Source organism: Gossypium raimondii, chromosome 11 (genome assembly GCF_025698545.1).
Source record: "Gossypium raimondii isolate GPD5lz chromosome 11, ASM2569854v1, whole genome shotgun sequence".
NCBI lineage: Eukaryota > Viridiplantae > Streptophyta > Magnoliopsida > Malvales > Malvaceae > Gossypium > Gossypium raimondii.
Window position 1 is genome coordinate 46,506,263 of NC_068575.1, and position 18,135 is coordinate 46,524,397.

The window sequence follows — 18,135 nt, forward strand, 5'->3', positions numbered from 1 at the left end:
GATCAAATTCAAGCCATATATATAATACCATGTGCATTATCATAAACATGCACAATATGATCTCAATTTTCACATATATGATTATCACGTTATATATTCTCACTAGAAGATTTCATGCCAAAATAGTGATATTATTATATAAGCCAATGCTTTCAACTATTCTACTTTGACAAGAAAATTAATCATGCAAATTGCATATAACTTATTTCGTTTTTAGTCAAAACCACTTCTAGTCCAAACATTATAACATAGACTAAAAAACGAACAATCATATAAACTCATTTAGCTTATGGTTGTTTTAAAAAAGAAACAACAACCAATATTATTCATATTATTCATTTAGCTTATGGTTAATCTGGTTGGCCTGTAATGTTTTGGTTGAACGGTTTGTTTTTTGGTGAAGTATAGGTTTATGGTCTTTATGTTTTGGCGTGGTCATTGAGAGAGAGAGAGAAATAAATAATAACACATGATGGATTTTGGTCCGTCTAATTTTCTTTTTTTTAGGAACCTTACCCATTTTCTAATTATGTAATATTATGTAATTTGTATCACTCAAAAATTAAATATATAATATTATAATATGAACATTAGAAAAAATTTTAAGTTCTCTATATCTAAAATTTTAATTAAAAATATCAAATTAAATATTGGCTTGTATGAAGTGGTGGTTTAAATTTTTAGACATCTGCTTGACATAAGTTCAAACTCTATCACCCCCATCCCCCACCTTCGTTATTATATAAAAAAATTCGATTAGGAAAAAATTACACTCAATTGAGCCTTTAGTGGCTAAAATTAAACCAATTGAGCTCTTTTATTAATAAAAACCATCATTAACCAATTTAACCATTTAAGGGATGGTAATGTGACAAAACATTAACATTATGATACATACACGTCATATGGATTAATATATTGATATGACATGTAACGTGAGTAAATATTTTAAAATATTAAGAAAATTATTAAAATTAAAAAATTTGGTTAAAGTTGTAATAAAAAAACTAAAAGATTATATAATATTTTAATTTTGCTTCTTAAATGATTTTTTTCAAATTTGCATTACATGAAATAAGTAATTTAAGATATTGTTTGATAAATTGAAAAATTAAGAGTTGAAAATTAAGTATTGAATTTAATTTATAAAATTTATTTGATATATTAATTATAAGTACAAAATATAATTATACAATTTGATAAATGTAAATTTTAATTATGAGAATTTTTTATTTATATGTTTATCCTTCCTCTTTTCTAAAAGGATATTTCACATTATCTTAAACAATGACAAAATTTAAAGGTAAAAGTATTAAAGAATATTATAATATAAAAATAAATTTAAAATATAATATAATATTAAAATAAAAGTGATAAATAATTTCTTATCTAATTATTTTTCATACCGTTTACCAATAATGGGACTTAACCTTGCACCCAATTTGAAGTTATAGTAGTCTCTCATAACTTTTTGCTTTAAATTTTAGTTTTTTCTATACTGCCCCCTAACTTTTTGACTCTTTACTTTCCCATCTCCATATCAAGTAAAACAAACAAATAAATAACAATAAAACAAGGAATGAGCTCATTTTGTTCCAATGTGGGATCTTTATGAGCTTATAGAGATAACAGAGGTTCAGCCACTGCTGATATCAGGAAGGAATTTGTAATCCAATGCTAACCTGTTCAGCCATCATATATCTTTGATCAACAATATCTTATTCCTTCTCACTTCTCACATGATTTCCAGCAGCCACATTCTTGTGCAAACCCAGCAGTCCTATATATATATTTTTATATAGTTTAATCTATGTGGCAAATCACATATCAACATGTCAGCGTTTCCATTTGCCATAGTGTCATCCATTATCAGTCAATAACGGTTTTTGTGAATGAAGGGACTCAATTGATTAATTTTGGTCAGTGATGGCTCAATTGATTGTAACGGTTTCTCAAGGGCTTAATTGTTTTCTTGATTTTTTAATAAGGGTTCTTCCGACCATTTTGCACTAGATTATTAGATATTAAATTAAAAATAGCATAATACTAAATTTGAAAACACGTAAAGTATGCTAAAAGTATATGGAAGCCCATCCTGCAATTCAACCCGCTTTTACAAGCTTTGGAAAAATAAGTCATAAAATATTTGATAAAAGAAAGTTATCTGAAGCTTCTAGATTGTTTGCTTTTATCTTCGGGTTTGTTTTTGCTTTGGGCCCATTTTTATGTTAGGCCCATTTAATATTCATAAAACAAAGAAAAAGCAAATTATATTATTTATCAACAAAATAAGGACCTTTCTTTTGGCACTTGGATTAAATTTAAAATAAATAATAATTTTTATCATGTAGTTATAATCATTTTAGATATGTTGTGTTTGAGTTGTGACAAAATTACTTTAATATCTTATTTTTATTAAAGTTGAAACATTTATCGTGTTGATTTGACTTATCCTTTACCACCAACAATTAATATTTATTTTTTCTTTTCTTGAATTATTCAATCAATGAATGAAATAATTTTTTAAATAAAGAATAATTTTATCTTACTTTGCTATCTGAATTGTCTATTTCATAATCTCAATTATGTGATTTAAATTATTATATTTTAATTTTAATAGATTTAATTTTGAATATTTATAAAATTAAAACATTAGATAACGATTATAAACTGATTGCGTGACACTTTTGTACGAGGCTCACATTGGTACATATATATATATATATATTATATTTTTAAATGTTACTAATAAATTAGAATTTAAAATATTTATTATTTCTTTAAAAAAGACCCCAGAATTTGCATGTAATACGACCGAGTCTTCGAATCTTGACTTGTTTTTAAGTCTAAGTCAAGACTAAAACCCCGTAATTTGCATGAATAAAGTTTGACGACCTGACTATGTCCACGTCTCTGCCTTTTCCATTCTTTATTCATTTTGTTGGGCCATCTTCTCTTTATTGTTCCCTCTTTCACTCTATGCTATACACACTTTGCTTTTTATGTATGACTTATTCTTTCTTAATCCAATGTTTATATTCTATTCATATAATTTAAATACATCAATTTTTAAATAAATTGAAAACATTTTGATTTTTAAATATACATACACATAACAAGTAATATTCGGTAAAATAAATTTATTACACAAATCTCAAATGAGTTCACGCTCCAATAAGTATATTGTCACATGAAATCAATCAATTTAATATCTTTCTCAAGATTAGTACTTTGATTAATTTTTTATCCAATCAATTTAAATAACCATAACTAAAATACCTATTTATATAAGAATGTCTTAAAGCACAAATTTTAACTTCTCATAAACAAGCTCAACAATTACAATTATAATGCTACATCTAATGTATATATATATATATATGAAAGGAACCCATTTACACCAGTATAGAACTAAAATAGTTTTATACACTTTGATATATTTTGCATGATGAATATTTTAAAGATTTAACCAATGAATTTATTAATATAATTATACATTCCCTGCGTAAGGTTCGTCATAAAATTAGAGTAGAACTAAAATCAGACCTACTTTCTTTGTTCCTTTCTTTCTTTATATGTACACATCTTTCTCTATCTCTATATATATATTACATACACACACATTGATTCAACTCGATCATACCATTTAATTTTGTTTTAACTTCTTCTGCTACTCTCTTTGTGCTTTGGTTAATGGCCAATATCCACTTCCCTTTCCTATCACTGTTGCTAATACAATGTTTCATAATTGGCTTTTCAACCACTGCGACCGATCAGTCGGCGCTTCTTCAATTCAAAGCACAAATCGAGGATCCTCGCAATGCTTTGGGTAACGAGTGGACCAGTACTTGGATGTCTGTCTGCAACTGGACCGGTGTCTCTTGCGGTCACCATCATCGAAGAATCACTGCGTTGGATCTTTCAAACATGGGTATCAAAGGAACTATTGGTCCACAGTTGGGAAATCTTTCCTTCCTGGTCTCGCTGAACTTGAGCGGCAACAATTTCCATGGCGAGTTGCCGCGAGAGCTGGCCAGTTTGCGTCGCTTGAAACTTGTTGATTTGAGTAACAATGCTTTGAGCGGAGAGATTCCGGCATGGTTTGGGAATTTAACAGCACTTCAACAATTATATCTGGGTGGAAATCGTTTCCAAGGTTACTATCATTCATTCTTCACTTTATTTGCTTTTCTTCTACTTTTTGTTATTTGCTATCATTTTCATTGATTTAATCCCTACGTACGGCCACAATATTGTTGAATTATTAAATAATAATCACTCAATTATTTCACATAATTTTATGTCATTTAAGTGCCAAGTAAAAATTCTAATAGCTATTCTAAACAAATATTAGTACTTATGTTAAGAGTCAAGTAAATGTTGTATATTATTATCATTTATATTTTACTCATAATAATTTACATATTAATAAATTAATTTCATGCCATTATAAATGTTATTTAGAATAAATTTTGGTTTTAATTTTAAATTTATAATCATTTAAATTAGATTGACCAATGGTAGATACAAGCGATACTTTCTATAAAATTAGGTATATAAAATCATGTGTATCATTTTAAAGGTTGTATATATATCATCTTTATTATTTTAATTTCTTATATTATGTTTAATTTCATAATTAATTTATTGTTTTATTTTTATATGTGTTTTATTAAATTCAATACTTTACTTTCAAGCAAATTTATTAAATGCTTTTTGTGAAACTAAGATATCATTCATATCGGTTTTATGGTCCAAAGAAATTGATACTTTTGAGATTCATGATCGCCGCTCTTAACAATATTATCTTCAATGTTCAAACTTGAGTTTTCTCTTAGAAGTACAGTGTATATCACCGTTACCTTCAACTTATAAATGAATTCAGGCATTAGTTTACGATTTAGAAACATTGTCGATCAAATAATTAATAATTGATATAAAAATTTTACTGATGTTACTAGCCAGATAACAATAAATCAATCATTAAAATCTCTTCAAAATTAATGTATAGGTGAAATCCCGTGGGAAATTGGTAAGCTTGCTGCTTTGGAGAAATTTGGAGTGCAAAATATGAGCTTGGTTGGTCAACTCCCATCTTCTATATTCAACATTTCATCTTTGAAGGAGATCAGGGTTTACAATAATAGTATATCTGGTTACATTCCAAGTGATATGTGTGACCATCTTCACCACCTCCAAGTGTTTGAGATATCAACCAACAAATTCTTTGGCCACATTCCCTCAAACATTGGTGAATGCAAAAATCTTCAAACTCTATCATTGTCTCTTAATCAACTCAATGGGTTTATTCCTTCAAGTATTGGGAATTTAACCAACCTCGAGGTTTTATATTTGGATGGAAACTCTTTACATGGTAAGCTACACAGTGCTTTAACATTTTTTATTTTTATTTTTTTGCCTTGTGAAAAAATTAATAATTTTTTTATTTAAAATTATATAAAAGAAAATTTGGATTTTTGTCGAACAGACTTAAAATCAACTCAAACAGAGTATAAAAATGAATAAACCTATGTGTTTTTTTCGAAAAATAACCAATAAACCTACATTTAAAAAAAATGTATTGTTTGGCAGGTGAAATCCCATGGGAGATGGGGAATCTTAGGAAAATGGAGATTTTTGTTGCAAAAGGCATGAGGCTAAGTGGGCGGATTCCACCTTCTATCTTCAATATATCTTCTTTGAAACGAATTAATCTCCATGACAATTTTCTATCAGGTATTTCCCTCATAAATTTAGTTTAATTTAGAGTATATATTACCAAGTATAAATGTTTATTTGAATATTCAATTAAAAAGGTCAAATCTTTATATTCGAAATTCAGAAAGATTTAGAAGTATTTTACTTACATGACAGTATTGAAGTTCCTTTAAAAATTTACACCCATACATTTATATTCATTTAGAAATTCACTTTTACTACCAAAACAAAGAGAGAAAGAAATGCACATTTTTTTCTTGTGAAATAATTGGAACATGCCTGTTTTTTTTTCAGGTAAATTACCGGAGATGGGGTTTGTTCCAAATCTAGAGGGAATATACCTAATGAACAATAATCTAAGTGGGAATATTCCAAGCTCAATTTCAAATGCTTCTAGGCTTAGAGTTTTAAGCTTGAATGAGAACTCTTTCTCTGGCCTTATCCCACATTCCCTTGCCAATCTAAATTTGCTTCAAGTTTTGTGCTTTTCTTCCAACCACTTGACCATGGAATCTCAAAGTCCCACCTTTCTTTCTTCCCTGTCAAACTGTAAGAAGCTCAGAGTCCTAGACATAGCCTCAAATCCACTTAATGCCCTTCTTCCCGCTTCTATCTTTAATCTCTCAGCGTCACTCGAAACTCTACGCGCCCATGATTGCAATTTCAAAGGCACGATTCCAATGGAGATTGATGGTTTAAGCAACATTATACGCTTGGACCTATCCCGGAATGAATTGAGTGGATCTATTCCGATAACAATAGGACGGCTACAACGCGTCCAAGGTTTGTTTCTGAGTGGCAATATGTTGACTGGATCCATTCCATATGATGTTTGTCGTTTGGAGGAACTAAGCACTTTGTCATTGAGTGGTAACATGCTTCAAGGTTCACTCCCCACTTGTTTGGGCGATCTAACTTCTTTGAGATCCCTAAACCTGTCTTCCAACAAATTGCATTCCATAATACCCTCCACCTTTTGGAGCCTTGATTATATCTTGGAAGTAGATTTCTCCTCAAATTATCTGAATGGAACGCTCCCCCCGGATATCGGAAACTTGAAAGTACTAACGTATTTGAATTTGTCGAGAAATCAGTTTTCGAGCAACATTCCAACAAGAATCGGGGATCTAGATAACTTACAAACCTTGTCTCTATCTAGGAATAGATTGCAAGGTCCCATTCCCGAATCATTTGGTGGCTTGACAAGTTTGGTAACCTTGGATTTATCGAACAACAATCTCTCCGGGATCATTCCCAAGTCTTTGGAAAGACTTTCCTATCTCAATCACTTTGATGTGTCTTTCAATAGACTGGGAGGAGAGATCCCCACTGAAGGGTGTTTCAAAAACTTTACGAGTAAATCATTCGTGAAGAATTATGCACTATGTGGTTCATCTAAATTCCAAGTCCCTCCTTGCAAAAATTGCACCCATCGACCATTCAAGGCGCGCCTTATACATGTTTTGAGATATGGTTTACCGATACTTGCTTCTATTACATGGATAATTGCTTTGATCATCTTGTGTCTGAAAAGGACCACTAGTCTTTCAACCAGAGAAAATTTGTCGGAAATATTGGGAACCAATCAGCACAATAGACTTGTACAAGCTACGGACAGATTCAGTGATGCCAACTTGCTCGGTTCGGGAAGTTTCGGCTCTGTATACAAAGGAAAACTTTCAGATGGTACGAATGTTGCAATAAAAGTTTTCAATTTGCAGGTAGAAAGAGCATTTAGGACTTTCGATGCCGAGTTTGAAGTGATGAAAAATATACTTCACCGCAATCTAGTCAAGATCATCAGTTATTGCTCTTGTAGTGATTTCAAAGCCTTGGTGCTTGAATTCATGCCTAATGGGAACCTTGAGAAATGGTTGTATTCCGACCATTATTCCTTGGATATCCTACAGAGAATCAACATATTGATAGATGTTGCATCAGCATTAGAGTATCTCCATTCGGGGCATCCGAGTACTATAATCCATTGTGACCTAAAGCCAAGTAACATCCTACTAGATGACGACATGGTCGCACATGTGGGAGATTTTGGCATTGCCAAACTGTTGGGAGAAGAAAACTCCATGAAACAAACCATGACACTTGCTACTATTGGGTATATGGCACCAGGTGATGAGTTCATTCTCTTATTTTGCCCTAGCATGCACCTTCTTTATGATTTTTAATGATTCAGTGTTTATATTTTTGATGCAGAATATGGATTAGCAGGAATTATTTCCGTAAAAAGTGATGTCTATAGTTATGGTATCTTATTAATGGAAACTTTCACAAGAAAGAAACCCACAAATGAAATGTTCATCGGAGAAACGAGTTTGAAACATTGGGTTAAAGAGTCACTACCTAACGGAACAATTGATATTGCCGATTCCAGTTTGCTACAAAATGAGGGTGAAAATTCTACGGCTAAAGTAAATTGTATATCATCAATCTTGAACTTAGCTTTGGAATGTTCAGCTCAGTTACCTGAAGAAAGAAAAGATATGGAGGATGTTGTTTACAAGCTTAAGAGAATCAGAATGAAGTATCTAAAAGAAGTTCAGCAAGCCTAAGAAGATATGTAATGAAGTTGCTTATTGTTATCAATACATAGTTTATTAAGCCTTCATAGGAGATTTACATTTCTTTCTGTAGATTCAAGGCCACAACTATGTGTGCAAGTTTGATGAGTTTTCTTGTCTTGTGTGATTATGGTTTGAAATTTATATACTATTAAATAAAAACTTGGAGACTGCAATGTGTTGCATAAGTAGCGATAACATTTCATTCAAAGGAGTCTTTAATCAAACACTAATTCACACAAAAAAGCTACCACAGGAACATGCAATTTCTATTAGAAACATGGAGAGATTGCAACAAAACTTTGTAAGTTGAAACACTTTAGGTTAAATTACCACCACTTGTCTGCCATAAATTGATGATATCAGTAGCTTGGTTGAGAAGGTGAATCCTTTGCATGTGAGATATCCATGGCTTGCTTTCAAGCAAAACCTTGAGCTCTTCCCAAGCATCTTTTCTTGGCCAAAAGTAATATGGACTCAAAGGGATTGAACCATGGCCTGGTATCACTTGATCAAGAGCCATCCCTATATCTTTTTCCATCCATATGAACTTCAATACTACCCTTGGCTTCTCTAATGGCTTCACCACCACTCCAAGCTTCTACATTATCCAAAAAAAAAAAAACCAGAAAACCCATGAATCTAAGTTCAAAATCAAGCCTTTTTTTTCTGGGCTTCACAAGAAAACAAGAAACCCCAAGAAACTAGATTCGAAATTAAGCCCTGTTTTCTGGGTTTTATAAGACAATGAACCAAAAATAGAAAAACAAAGTTCTAAATTTGGCTGGGTTTTTCTATAGCAAAAAAATTAATCAAACTAAACCCATATTTTTTGTCGGGAAAAAGACCCAAAGCCTACCTCTTTACCAGAAGAAGATTGAGAAGGGGAAGCATCCAGTGGCAGTTCATCTGAAAGAGCAGGAGAATTTGCTTTGACTTGTAAAGAGATTATGGGTTTAACGAAACTTAAGGTTTTAGGGGAAGCAATGAGAGATTTAAAAGGGAAAGAGTTAGGGTTTTGAGAAGGGAATGAAATTAAGGGTTTAAAGCAAGGGTTTAGATTAGGGTGGAGACATGTTACCACCATCTCTTTTTTTTGGATGACTTTAGACAGGAATGAATTCTCAAATTTGCTTTTGTTTCTATGTTTCCAGGTACAGTAATGTATGTAATGTGTACGGAATGGGCCGGGTTGCCGGGTGCTGATATAAAACCCGGTCTGGGAATTCCTTTGAAATGGTAATATGTCCATAGCTGGGACCGAGTTGCATCCTTTTAAAATTAGACTAAGTTGAGCCAACCCAAATAATCGGCCCTGGTCCGAACAGCCAGGCTCGGGATTTAGTATAAGGCCCATTTATATTTGAAGAAACATTTTTAATCTTTATTTATTTCAAATATAATTAATAAAATAAGGGGAATTTTAGAATGTCATATATATTTGAAATAGTTATAAATTAATTTGAATTTCCGTACAACCCACACCTCCATTTTATCTATTAAATTTATAATATTACTGTTTGTTTAAAATTTTTAATTACAAAATATTTTTAAAAATATTTAATTCATTTAGAATCAATTATATTAATTTCATTTCATTTTAAAAATAATTAATATTAAAATAATACAAAATATCCTCATTGCTTTAATATTTATATTAATATATTATAATTTAAATAATATTATTAATAACTTATTACAAATTTATTTTGTTTTAATGTTAAAATTGTTAATATTCGATTCTTTTGTAATTTATATTTATCTTTGTTTCACTTTAATCAATTAATGTAATTAACTCTTATTATACTTGAAAAATATAAAGTTAATTTGATAAATTTTATAAATATATGTCTTTTTTTAAATTGTCTTTTAAGCTTATTAATTTAATATTCATTGATATTAATTTTGTAACATTAAACAGCATGTTTGGTTGGGGGAATGGATACAGACGTTTGGTTAGGTGTAATCGTATTACGCCCCTATTCCCTTCCCTCTTTATTACTGATATTGGCCGTAATAGCCACTCTGAGTTTGAAGCGGGTAATAGGGAATCCCCATCAATTCCCAATTTTATTTTCCATTTTCTGCCCTCATCCTCTCCTAACGTTTCCCAATTTTTTCTCTTCCAGATTTCTACTTCTTCTCCTGGTACGGTACGCTTCTTTTCTTCTCATATTTCTTTTCTTTTCTCCATTTTCTTTTCTCCAGATTTCTGCTTCTTCTTCTAAATTTTTTCCCTATTTTTCTTTTCTTTTCTTTTCTGTAAAATCGATTTTGATTTTGATTTTGTTTTGCTTTTCTCTTCTCTACCAGGAGCTGAGCCAAAACAAAATAAAGCACCTTTTGCATGAGTTAAAACAAGGAATAAATACCCTATTTTTCCTCCCATGTCTTGTCCATTAATTAGAAATTTGGGGGTCTTTTTATTAGAACTTAGAAATATAAGATCTTGGGGTATAGTTGGAATCAGGATCATGGATTTGGAATTCTTGCAATCTATGGATATTCAGATTCTTGTTGGTGTAGCTGTAGCTGCTTTAACCACTGTTGTTGGTGCTGTTTATCTGTTTGCCTTTTCGTCCTGAATTTCTCTTTCAAAAACTTCTTTTATATGGTTTTTTTAATTAATAAAAAAACTATTTTGTTATTCTATTTTGCTTACTCTACTTTGCATGCCTGTTTCTCTTTCTTGGGTTATAAGTTCAATTTTGAATGCAGGGTTCTAATAGGATTTGGGGTTGGTGAAACTGGGTTTTTTTTATCCGATCATATGTATATTTGATTGATATTTAATCCTCTTGTCCTGAATTGGGGAATCTTGCAACTTATTTTTTAATTTGAGTTTAAATTCCTTTGTTATTATCAGTTTTGCAGTTTAAGGGTCTTTAATTGTGTTTTTTATTTGGTGATTTTGTTATATTCTTTTAACTATGGATTTGAAAATTGGTGAGGAAGATAATGGTATCAAGGCACCAAAGAAACAAGATGGACTAGAATGATGTGGAAATTCAAAGATGAAGGGCAATGGAAGCATTAGTGGCAAATACATGATCTTTAGAGCTGATCAAGTTGATTTAAAAAGCTTAGACATGCAGCTGGAGAAGCACCTGAGCCGAGTTTGGTCTAGGAACATTGAGAAACAAAGACCAGCTGAGGAATGGGAGATTGATTTGGCTAAGTTGGATTTAAGGAATGTTATAGCTCATGGCACCTATGGGACTGTTTATCGTGCCACTTATGATAATCAAGATGTTGCAGGTAAATTTTCAGATTCCATATAAATATATATACTTGTATTATCTATGTTAGTTCTTAAGCTTTGTAACTTGTTTGCTTGATGCATTAGAAATTATGCTTTGAGTTACAGTTAAAAATTATGACTCTCTTCTATGGCTTGGCTGCTAGGAACCTGAGCCAGATGAGGAAGTAGAAAATGAAGCTGATGAAAGGTTTAGCTTCTTTTACCTTTTTTGTATTGTATTTACATCTCCATTTCATTGCCCTTATTTTTATATTTAATCACCCTTATCTTGAATATTGTCTTTTTATATATATATTTGATGGTTTGAAATTATTTATATCAAATGATGTTAAGAAGTTTTTAATTACTTGGAAATTTGATGGGCATGATCTGCTTGAATAATTTTTCTTGAAGTACCCATGTCCAGCACTTGTGTCCGACATGTGGATATGGAGTTATTACCTCTAAAGATCCTCTGAATACATGGGAAACCTTAGAAAGGCTTAACCATATCGGATACATACCTGTATCCAACACTCACACCCAAGTCCGAGTAACATAGGTATGAAACATGACAGTTGGATTAAGCGGATATATATATTCGTGTATGTGCTACATCGGCACCATACTGACTTTATAGCTCAATTCACATGTTTTCTGTTGCCTTAGACCTTGTCATGCTGCTTCTAGCAACAAAGTGCAACTTTATTATCTATGTTTATATAATTATACATAGAATGTATAAGTTTAGATTATTATACATAGAATGTCCTAATAAAGATATCAAGAATTTCACACTACACTTTATGCACAAATATGAGTGTTGGTTATCAAATTGAGCATTGAAATGCATAGCTATTTATGGTCACTTGCACTTGTTTTCCTCTCCATTTGAGGTTTGCATTTTCTTTGAGACCATAATGTAGTTAGAAGCAATAAAAAAACAATCACTGTCTTTTACTGCAACTTCTGTAATCCTTTGGTTGAAACTCATGAACTATTCAGAGATATGAAACTGTCAAGTTGTATACGGTTAGAATTTGATGCATGTCTGTGTGTGTATGTATTGTTTGATTGTATAATTTGGAAAGAGTGAAAATGTAGCTATGCCATGTTCTATATTCTTCTTATTTCAGGGGCTATAGATTTAAGCAATTAATTGAACTTAATTTTAAAGCACAAGTTACAAACATAACTGGTAGGCATGTCGTGCAATCCTGGTAGCCAAAGCCTGGTGGGTTGTGTCTCAATTGATTTGTCTTTATTGAGAAAACAAATGAAAATTTATTTCATGAGAATATTAATATATGATTTGAGAGATGTACTGCTAGGTTTGATATATTAATCTGAAACTACAAATTTCGAGATAAGAAAATCCATAAATTTGAATGTGTTCTGTTTTGATGTTATCAATATTTCTATCAGAAGCAAATGTTCTATCATCCAGCTTTAATTCTAGTTTATTCTTGTGCTTTTTCTTTGCTACATGGAACTTAAGTAGGTTACAATAATTTTTAATAGGTACATTGTGAAGTAATAGCCACAAATTTAACTTGCTGGGACCTTTCCTATTTGATTTCTTATGAGCTACTAACTCATTCAACTTCTTTCTACATTAGGCTGTTGTTGAGTTCATGGCTGATCTCGTTGCCAAGAGGGATACCAAGGCAGCACCACCAAAGAAGGAGAAAGGTTTTTGGTTCAAGATTTGCTCGATTTGTTGGCCGTTCCGAACCGCAAATACGGACGACAAGATGTGTGTGTGTGTTTTTTTTTATGCCAGTTCCATTTCTTTGTAAATTATTTGTGAGATTGGTGAGCTTTTCTGCAAAGTTCAAAATCCTGATTGCTTGCAAGTGTTTTCAGATTCAAGAGAAGTGAAAAACCTACAATTGTAACTTTTGGCATCTATTTTATAGCTTCCAAATTCTACTTTTAGTATAAATTTTGCTTCTAAATGCATCTGTTCTATGTATTGCTGTTGTACGAAGGAACTGACTGAGGCATGAAAAAACATGTGAACAGTTGGAATAGAATTTAGCCACCAAGAACAAATATACATAAAAAAAGGAATAAATTCTTTTTAAAGAATTTATATTTAATAATAATTATTTTAAATTATATAAGTTAAATTATTTATATGTTAATTTATCTTATATATCATTTACTATTATTTTATTTATAATATTTTAATTGTATACTATAAATTATTAGCATTTTAATCAGTATACTATAAATTTTCATTACTATATTTATCTCTATGCTATTAATTAGTCACAAAATATTAATTATACATCATATATTATTAGGTTATAGTTACACGAGAGTTCGTTAATTTTTGCTAGGTAAATACACATTCAAACTTTAGATTAAATTATATATTTTATTAAATTATATTTAATAATTATTATTTTAAATTATATTTTATAGTATTATATATTATGATTTGAGTAAATTCATATAAGAATATTGATTATTAAGAATTTTATTAAATTATATATTTTAATTATAATATATTTAATAATAATTATGTTTAAATATGATTAAATTATTTATTATTGATATTAATAATCTTATTAAAATTTAAATAACAATAACAATAATCATTTACCAAAACAAATTTATGCTAAGGGTATTCTAGTCATTTTAGTTTTTTCCATTATGCTATTATACCTCTATTCCATTCAACCAAACACAAGAATACTATTACGCTTCTATTCCATTACATTAAACCAAACAATTGATTTGCTATTACACCTCTATTCCATTACGCCTCTATTCCAATACAGCGAACCAAACGTGCTGCTATATTATGATAAACCATAAAAGAGATAAATAATTAAAATTAAATAATTAAAATAAATAAGCAAGAAAATAAATAAATTGACTCAATAAAACCAATCAAGAAGATTAACTCGTTCCAGGGGTTGTAATCAACTTCAAATTAGGGTTCTAAGGTGGATTAGCTATTAACTAACCGGTTATTATCTCTCGGTATCTAACAAATTAATTATTTGGTCGATCCTTGCTTATCTATTGACTTTACTTTCTCAACCAGGATAAATTATGATTTAATCGACAAACTTATCTCCCAATCTCGTTTAACTTATGATTACTTCCTAGGATTGTCAAGCCTAGGTTTTAAGAACACATAATCTATACCATCTAATCCAATCGAAAAACCCTAAATCCTTCGTTAATCACGTCCCCCATCCACTCGTTAATCTCCCATCAGGGATTTAACCACTCATGTTATTCATAATATCGAACTCAATTGATTTCAACATGTAAATAACACGATTGAATAGAAAGAGAAAGAGATCAGAATAATCCTGATTTGATGTTGATGGAAAAATAGAGTAGCGAATCTATCGATTGGAATCACGAATATCATCGCTTGCGAAGAAAAATAAACTGAAATACTTTGATTAAATAAAAGAACTATTGGATCGAAATTGATTCCAAGAGAGAAAAAAAAGAGTTTATGAAAAGTAATTAGAAAACTAATCTAATCCAACTCTTAAACTACTGGGGTTTTTAGATGCGTCTAAGACCACTTAGTTACATCAAACCCCTAACTTCTTATTTATAGGAGGGTTGGTAGCTCGAATTTGGTCTTTGGCACATCATAGGTTTTCGTATAAAGTTGATTGTGCGAACAAAAATAGCTTTGAAGTACTTGGGCACCACGTCAGGGCTATGTCACGCCATACAAGGTTTATGGCGCAACACGACAACAATTTTATGCTTTCCTGGTTCCGTGTTGTGCTTTAGCAGCTTGGGAAGTTTGTGCATTACTCGTTCCTTGCTCCTACATCAATTGGGCCTATAAATCATTTTACACACTCAATTCAAACACATTAGAACTACTTAATGCCCCTGTTGGCCTAATAGATCATAACACTCACAAAATGTGTTAAAATCACTTCTTTTACTACTTTTTAATCTTAACAACAAATATAAAAAACACAATAATAAATACTAAAATGGCTAAAAAACAAGCTCATTAAGTGCAGAAATGGATTGAAATTACTCCTACATTTGACCTCAGGTCAATACCTTTATCACTCTTATCCTTAAATGTCAAGGTGCCTTCTACATCTCCTAATTTCATCTTTTCATCTTGTGAAACATAGTTTGCAAGATCATTACCAAAATAATGGTAACAAGGATTCAACCAATTCACCAAACTACTATTTCGCCTGTCCAAATTAGTTTCCTCCCGATGAGAAAAAAATAGATAACATCATTATTGTCAAAACCGTTTTTTGAAAACAAAAATTTAGTGTCGACTTTTTTTAAAACACAAAAATTAGAGTCGCCATCGATCCTTTATTAAGGTGTGATCGGCCCACCTTAAAAATAATTTTGGGTCTGTGAAATTTGAGAAAACAGGTTCGGGAGTCAGTTACGCACGAGGAAGGATTAGCACCCTCGTAACGCCCAAAATTGGTACCAAATTGATTTTTTTAATGCCTTAGTGTCGAAAATTTGAAAAGATTTTAAATAAAAAATTTTAACCCGAATGAACTTAAAAAAAAAAGACATCCTAATTTCAAAGAAATAAAACATCACACCCAGTGAGTTAGGGCACAATATTTTTAAATCTTCAAAATCACGTTTATTTTTTTATTTTAAAAAATTCTTATTTCGAGATGACGAAATGTCACGACCAGTAAGTTAGGACCCGACATTTTGAATTCTCGAGAATAAGCTTTTATTTGAAAATTGCAAATTTATTGTGAAATAAATACTTAGCTTGTTAAATTCATCAAAAAGATTATCACGATCCAGTAAGTTAGGACACGATCTTTTTCGAGAATCATGATTGCCAAATATTAAAATGTTTTTTTTAAACGAAAAAAAAACAATTTCAATGCTAACAAAACCAAAATATACTTTCTTTAAAAGTATGATAAAACATTCATGCATATATATACAAAAATCACGAAAATGAATCAATAATACAATGTACATGCATTTAAAATAAAAAATAAAATAAACATAATAATGTATAAACATAATATATTAGTAATTATCAAAAATGTGGACATGTGTATATATAAAAAACAAATTTAAAAAATATTTATAAAGGTATAGAATAATATATATCTATGTATACGTATATATATAAAAATATTTGGATCATAAAATATAGAAAACATATATATATTATAAAAGTATATACGCATACATATGTATATAAGGCTAAGAAAATAAAATAATAATAAAATCTATGATATGTACATATTATAAAAATGTATAAACATATGAATTATAAAACATGAAAATATAAATAATTATAAAATATGAATGTATATAATATATATAAACTATATATAAAAGAACAAAATTGTAATAATAATAAAAATAAAAATACGTACTACATATATATTTAAAACATTTAATATATATATATTATATGCACACATACATACATACAATAATAATATAATAATAATTAAAAGTAATAAACAATAAAAATAACATAATAAAAATAAACTAAAAACAAATTAAGGGCTAAATTAAAATATCAAGCGAAGTTGAATGCGAATTTTGAAAATAAAAACAAGAAATGAAGTAAATTAAAAGCAGTGTAATAAATAAAGGACCGAAAAAGTAATTTTCCAACCCACCCTAAAACGCTTCACTCTATTGGATCAATTTGAAACGAAAATAAAAGGTGCAATCGATTTAGAATAAATAAATAAGTTAATTTGAAAGGCACCATAAATCATGAGGACTAATGGCGAAAATAGTCCATTTTGAACCCTATTCTCCCATTTTAGAACCCAAAATTCATTCCCTTCGCCATCTCAAAAATCACACCGCACTCTCCTTCTCTCAGTCATTCAAGCCCCATTCCAACCATCGACGGCGATGCGCGTGGGCACTCGACGGCATCCCAACGGTAAGTCCTCTCCTCTTCTCTTTCGTTTTATTTTTATTTTTAAGAATCAAAGGAAAAACCCCAAAATAAAATAAAATAAAACAAGAAAAGAACGAAAAATTAGAACAAAAACCGATCACCTTTCCAAAATCCTTTTTCTCTTGATTCTTTACTTGTATTTCTTTAATCTTTCCATACAATATTTTGCTAACCCCATTTACAGATTTTTCACGGCTTTAAATAGCGAAATGAAAAGAAAAATCAACAAAATCAAAAGAGATCTATTCGATATAGTTGGTATATTTGCCCGATTTTTGCTCCTCTGTTTTGAGTTTCTTTGTTGCGGTATTGTTGGCGCATGGAGCGGTGCACTGGGAGGGTCGTGGTGCGAGATTCAGCGGCGGTGTCTGAGGGTGGTCTTGGAGATCTTTGGGGCTTGCGGCGTTGGGGTCAAAGTCGCTAGGGATTTGATGAGAAAATTTGTTTAGTGTGTTGGGGTTTGGGCCTAGGTTTAGTTTATTGGGTTGTTTTACTATTTGTAAGGCCTGGACCATTTGGGCCGATTACAGCTGCCCCTCTTTGCTCGTTGTCGTGTAACGGGAATAGAGCAAAGACCACAATGCCCAATTGTGCCTGGCCGTACTGAGCCTGAACTTATTCAATGCTTCTCCTCTTTAAGTAGCTTTATTCCCTCCTACTGCATCTTCAGA

The 18,135-nt window shown here is 30.7% G+C and overlaps 3 protein-coding genes across 6 annotated transcripts; 2 read left to right on the forward strand and 1 right to left on the reverse strand.

Moving 5' to 3' along the window:
• The first annotated feature begins 3,603 nt into the window (after window positions 1–3,603).
• Window positions 3,604–8,394, forward strand: LOC105801010 (receptor kinase-like protein Xa21). Its single transcript, XM_012632357.2, has 5 exons — window positions 3,604–4,156; window positions 5,012–5,374; window positions 5,593–5,736; window positions 6,013–7,845; window positions 7,930–8,394. The coding sequence occupies exons 1-5, from the start codon at window positions 3,694–3,696 to the stop codon at window positions 8,283–8,285; spliced, it is 3,159 nt and encodes a 1,052-aa protein (XP_012487811.1). The 5' UTR covers window positions 3,604–3,693; the 3' UTR covers window positions 8,286–8,394.
• Window positions 8,395–8,472: 78 nt separating this feature from the next.
• Window positions 8,473–9,651, reverse strand: LOC105803577 (30S ribosomal protein 3, chloroplastic). Its single transcript, XM_012635827.2, has 2 exons — window positions 9,154–9,651; window positions 8,473–8,895 (listed from the first exon to the last, which is right to left on the reverse strand). Exons 1-2 carry the CDS (start codon window positions 9,649–9,651, stop codon window positions 8,614–8,616), a joined length of 780 nt encoding a protein of 259 aa, XP_012491281.2. The 3' UTR covers window positions 8,473–8,613.
• Window positions 9,652–10,277: 626 nt separating this feature from the next.
• LOC105803576 (uncharacterized) lies at window positions 10,278–13,480 on the forward strand. Of its 4 annotated transcripts, none has more exons than XM_012635823.2 (4): window positions 10,278–10,442; window positions 11,250–11,552; window positions 11,700–11,743; window positions 13,155–13,480. In XM_012635823.2, the coding sequence occupies exons 2-4, from the start codon at window positions 11,499–11,501 to the stop codon at window positions 13,414–13,416; spliced, it is 360 nt and encodes a 119-aa protein (XP_012491277.1). In that variant the 5' UTR covers window positions 10,278–10,442; window positions 11,250–11,498; the 3' UTR covers window positions 13,417–13,480. The 4 variants fall into 4 exon arrangements, with proteins under 4 accessions (XP_012491277.1, XP_012491276.1, XP_012491279.1 ...); XM_012635822.2 differs by having other exon boundaries at window positions 10,288–10,442; window positions 10,608–11,552; XM_012635825.1 differs by having other exon boundaries at window positions 10,289–10,447.
• Window positions 13,481–18,135: the final 4,655 nt, after the last annotated feature.

Bases quoted from the DNA above. Each gene is read 5' to 3' on its own strand.
- LOC105801010 (XM_012632357.2), top strand. From the start codon at position 3,694: ATGGCCAATATCCACTTCCCTTTCCTATCACTGTTGCTAATACAATGT. The intron at 4,157-5,011 runs GTTACTATCATT...ATTAATGTATAG, and splicing joins GGGTGGAAATCGTTTCCAAG to GTGAAATCCCGTGGGAAATT. The intron at 5,737-6,012 runs GTATTTCCCTCA...TTTTTTTTTCAG, and splicing joins CCATGACAATTTTCTATCAG to GTAAATTACCGGAGATGGGG.
- LOC105803577 (XM_012635827.2), bottom strand. From the start codon at position 9,651: ATGGGCCTTATACTAAATCCCGAGCCTGGCTGTTCGGACCAGGGCCGA. The intron at 8,896-9,153 runs GTAGGCTTTGGG...TGGATAATGTAG, and splicing joins AATCTTCTTCTGGTAAAGAG to AAGCTTGGAGTGGTGGTGAA.
- LOC105803576 (XM_012635823.2), top strand. From the start codon at position 11,499: ATGGCACCTATGGGACTGTTTATCGTGCCACTTATGATAATCAAGATG. The intron at 11,553-11,699 runs GTAAATTTTCAG...CTTGGCTGCTAG, and splicing joins TGATAATCAAGATGTTGCAG to GAACCTGAGCCAGATGAGGA. The intron at 11,744-13,154 runs GTTTAGCTTCTT...TTTCTACATTAG, and splicing joins GAAAATGAAGCTGATGAAAG to GCTGTTGTTGAGTTCATGGC.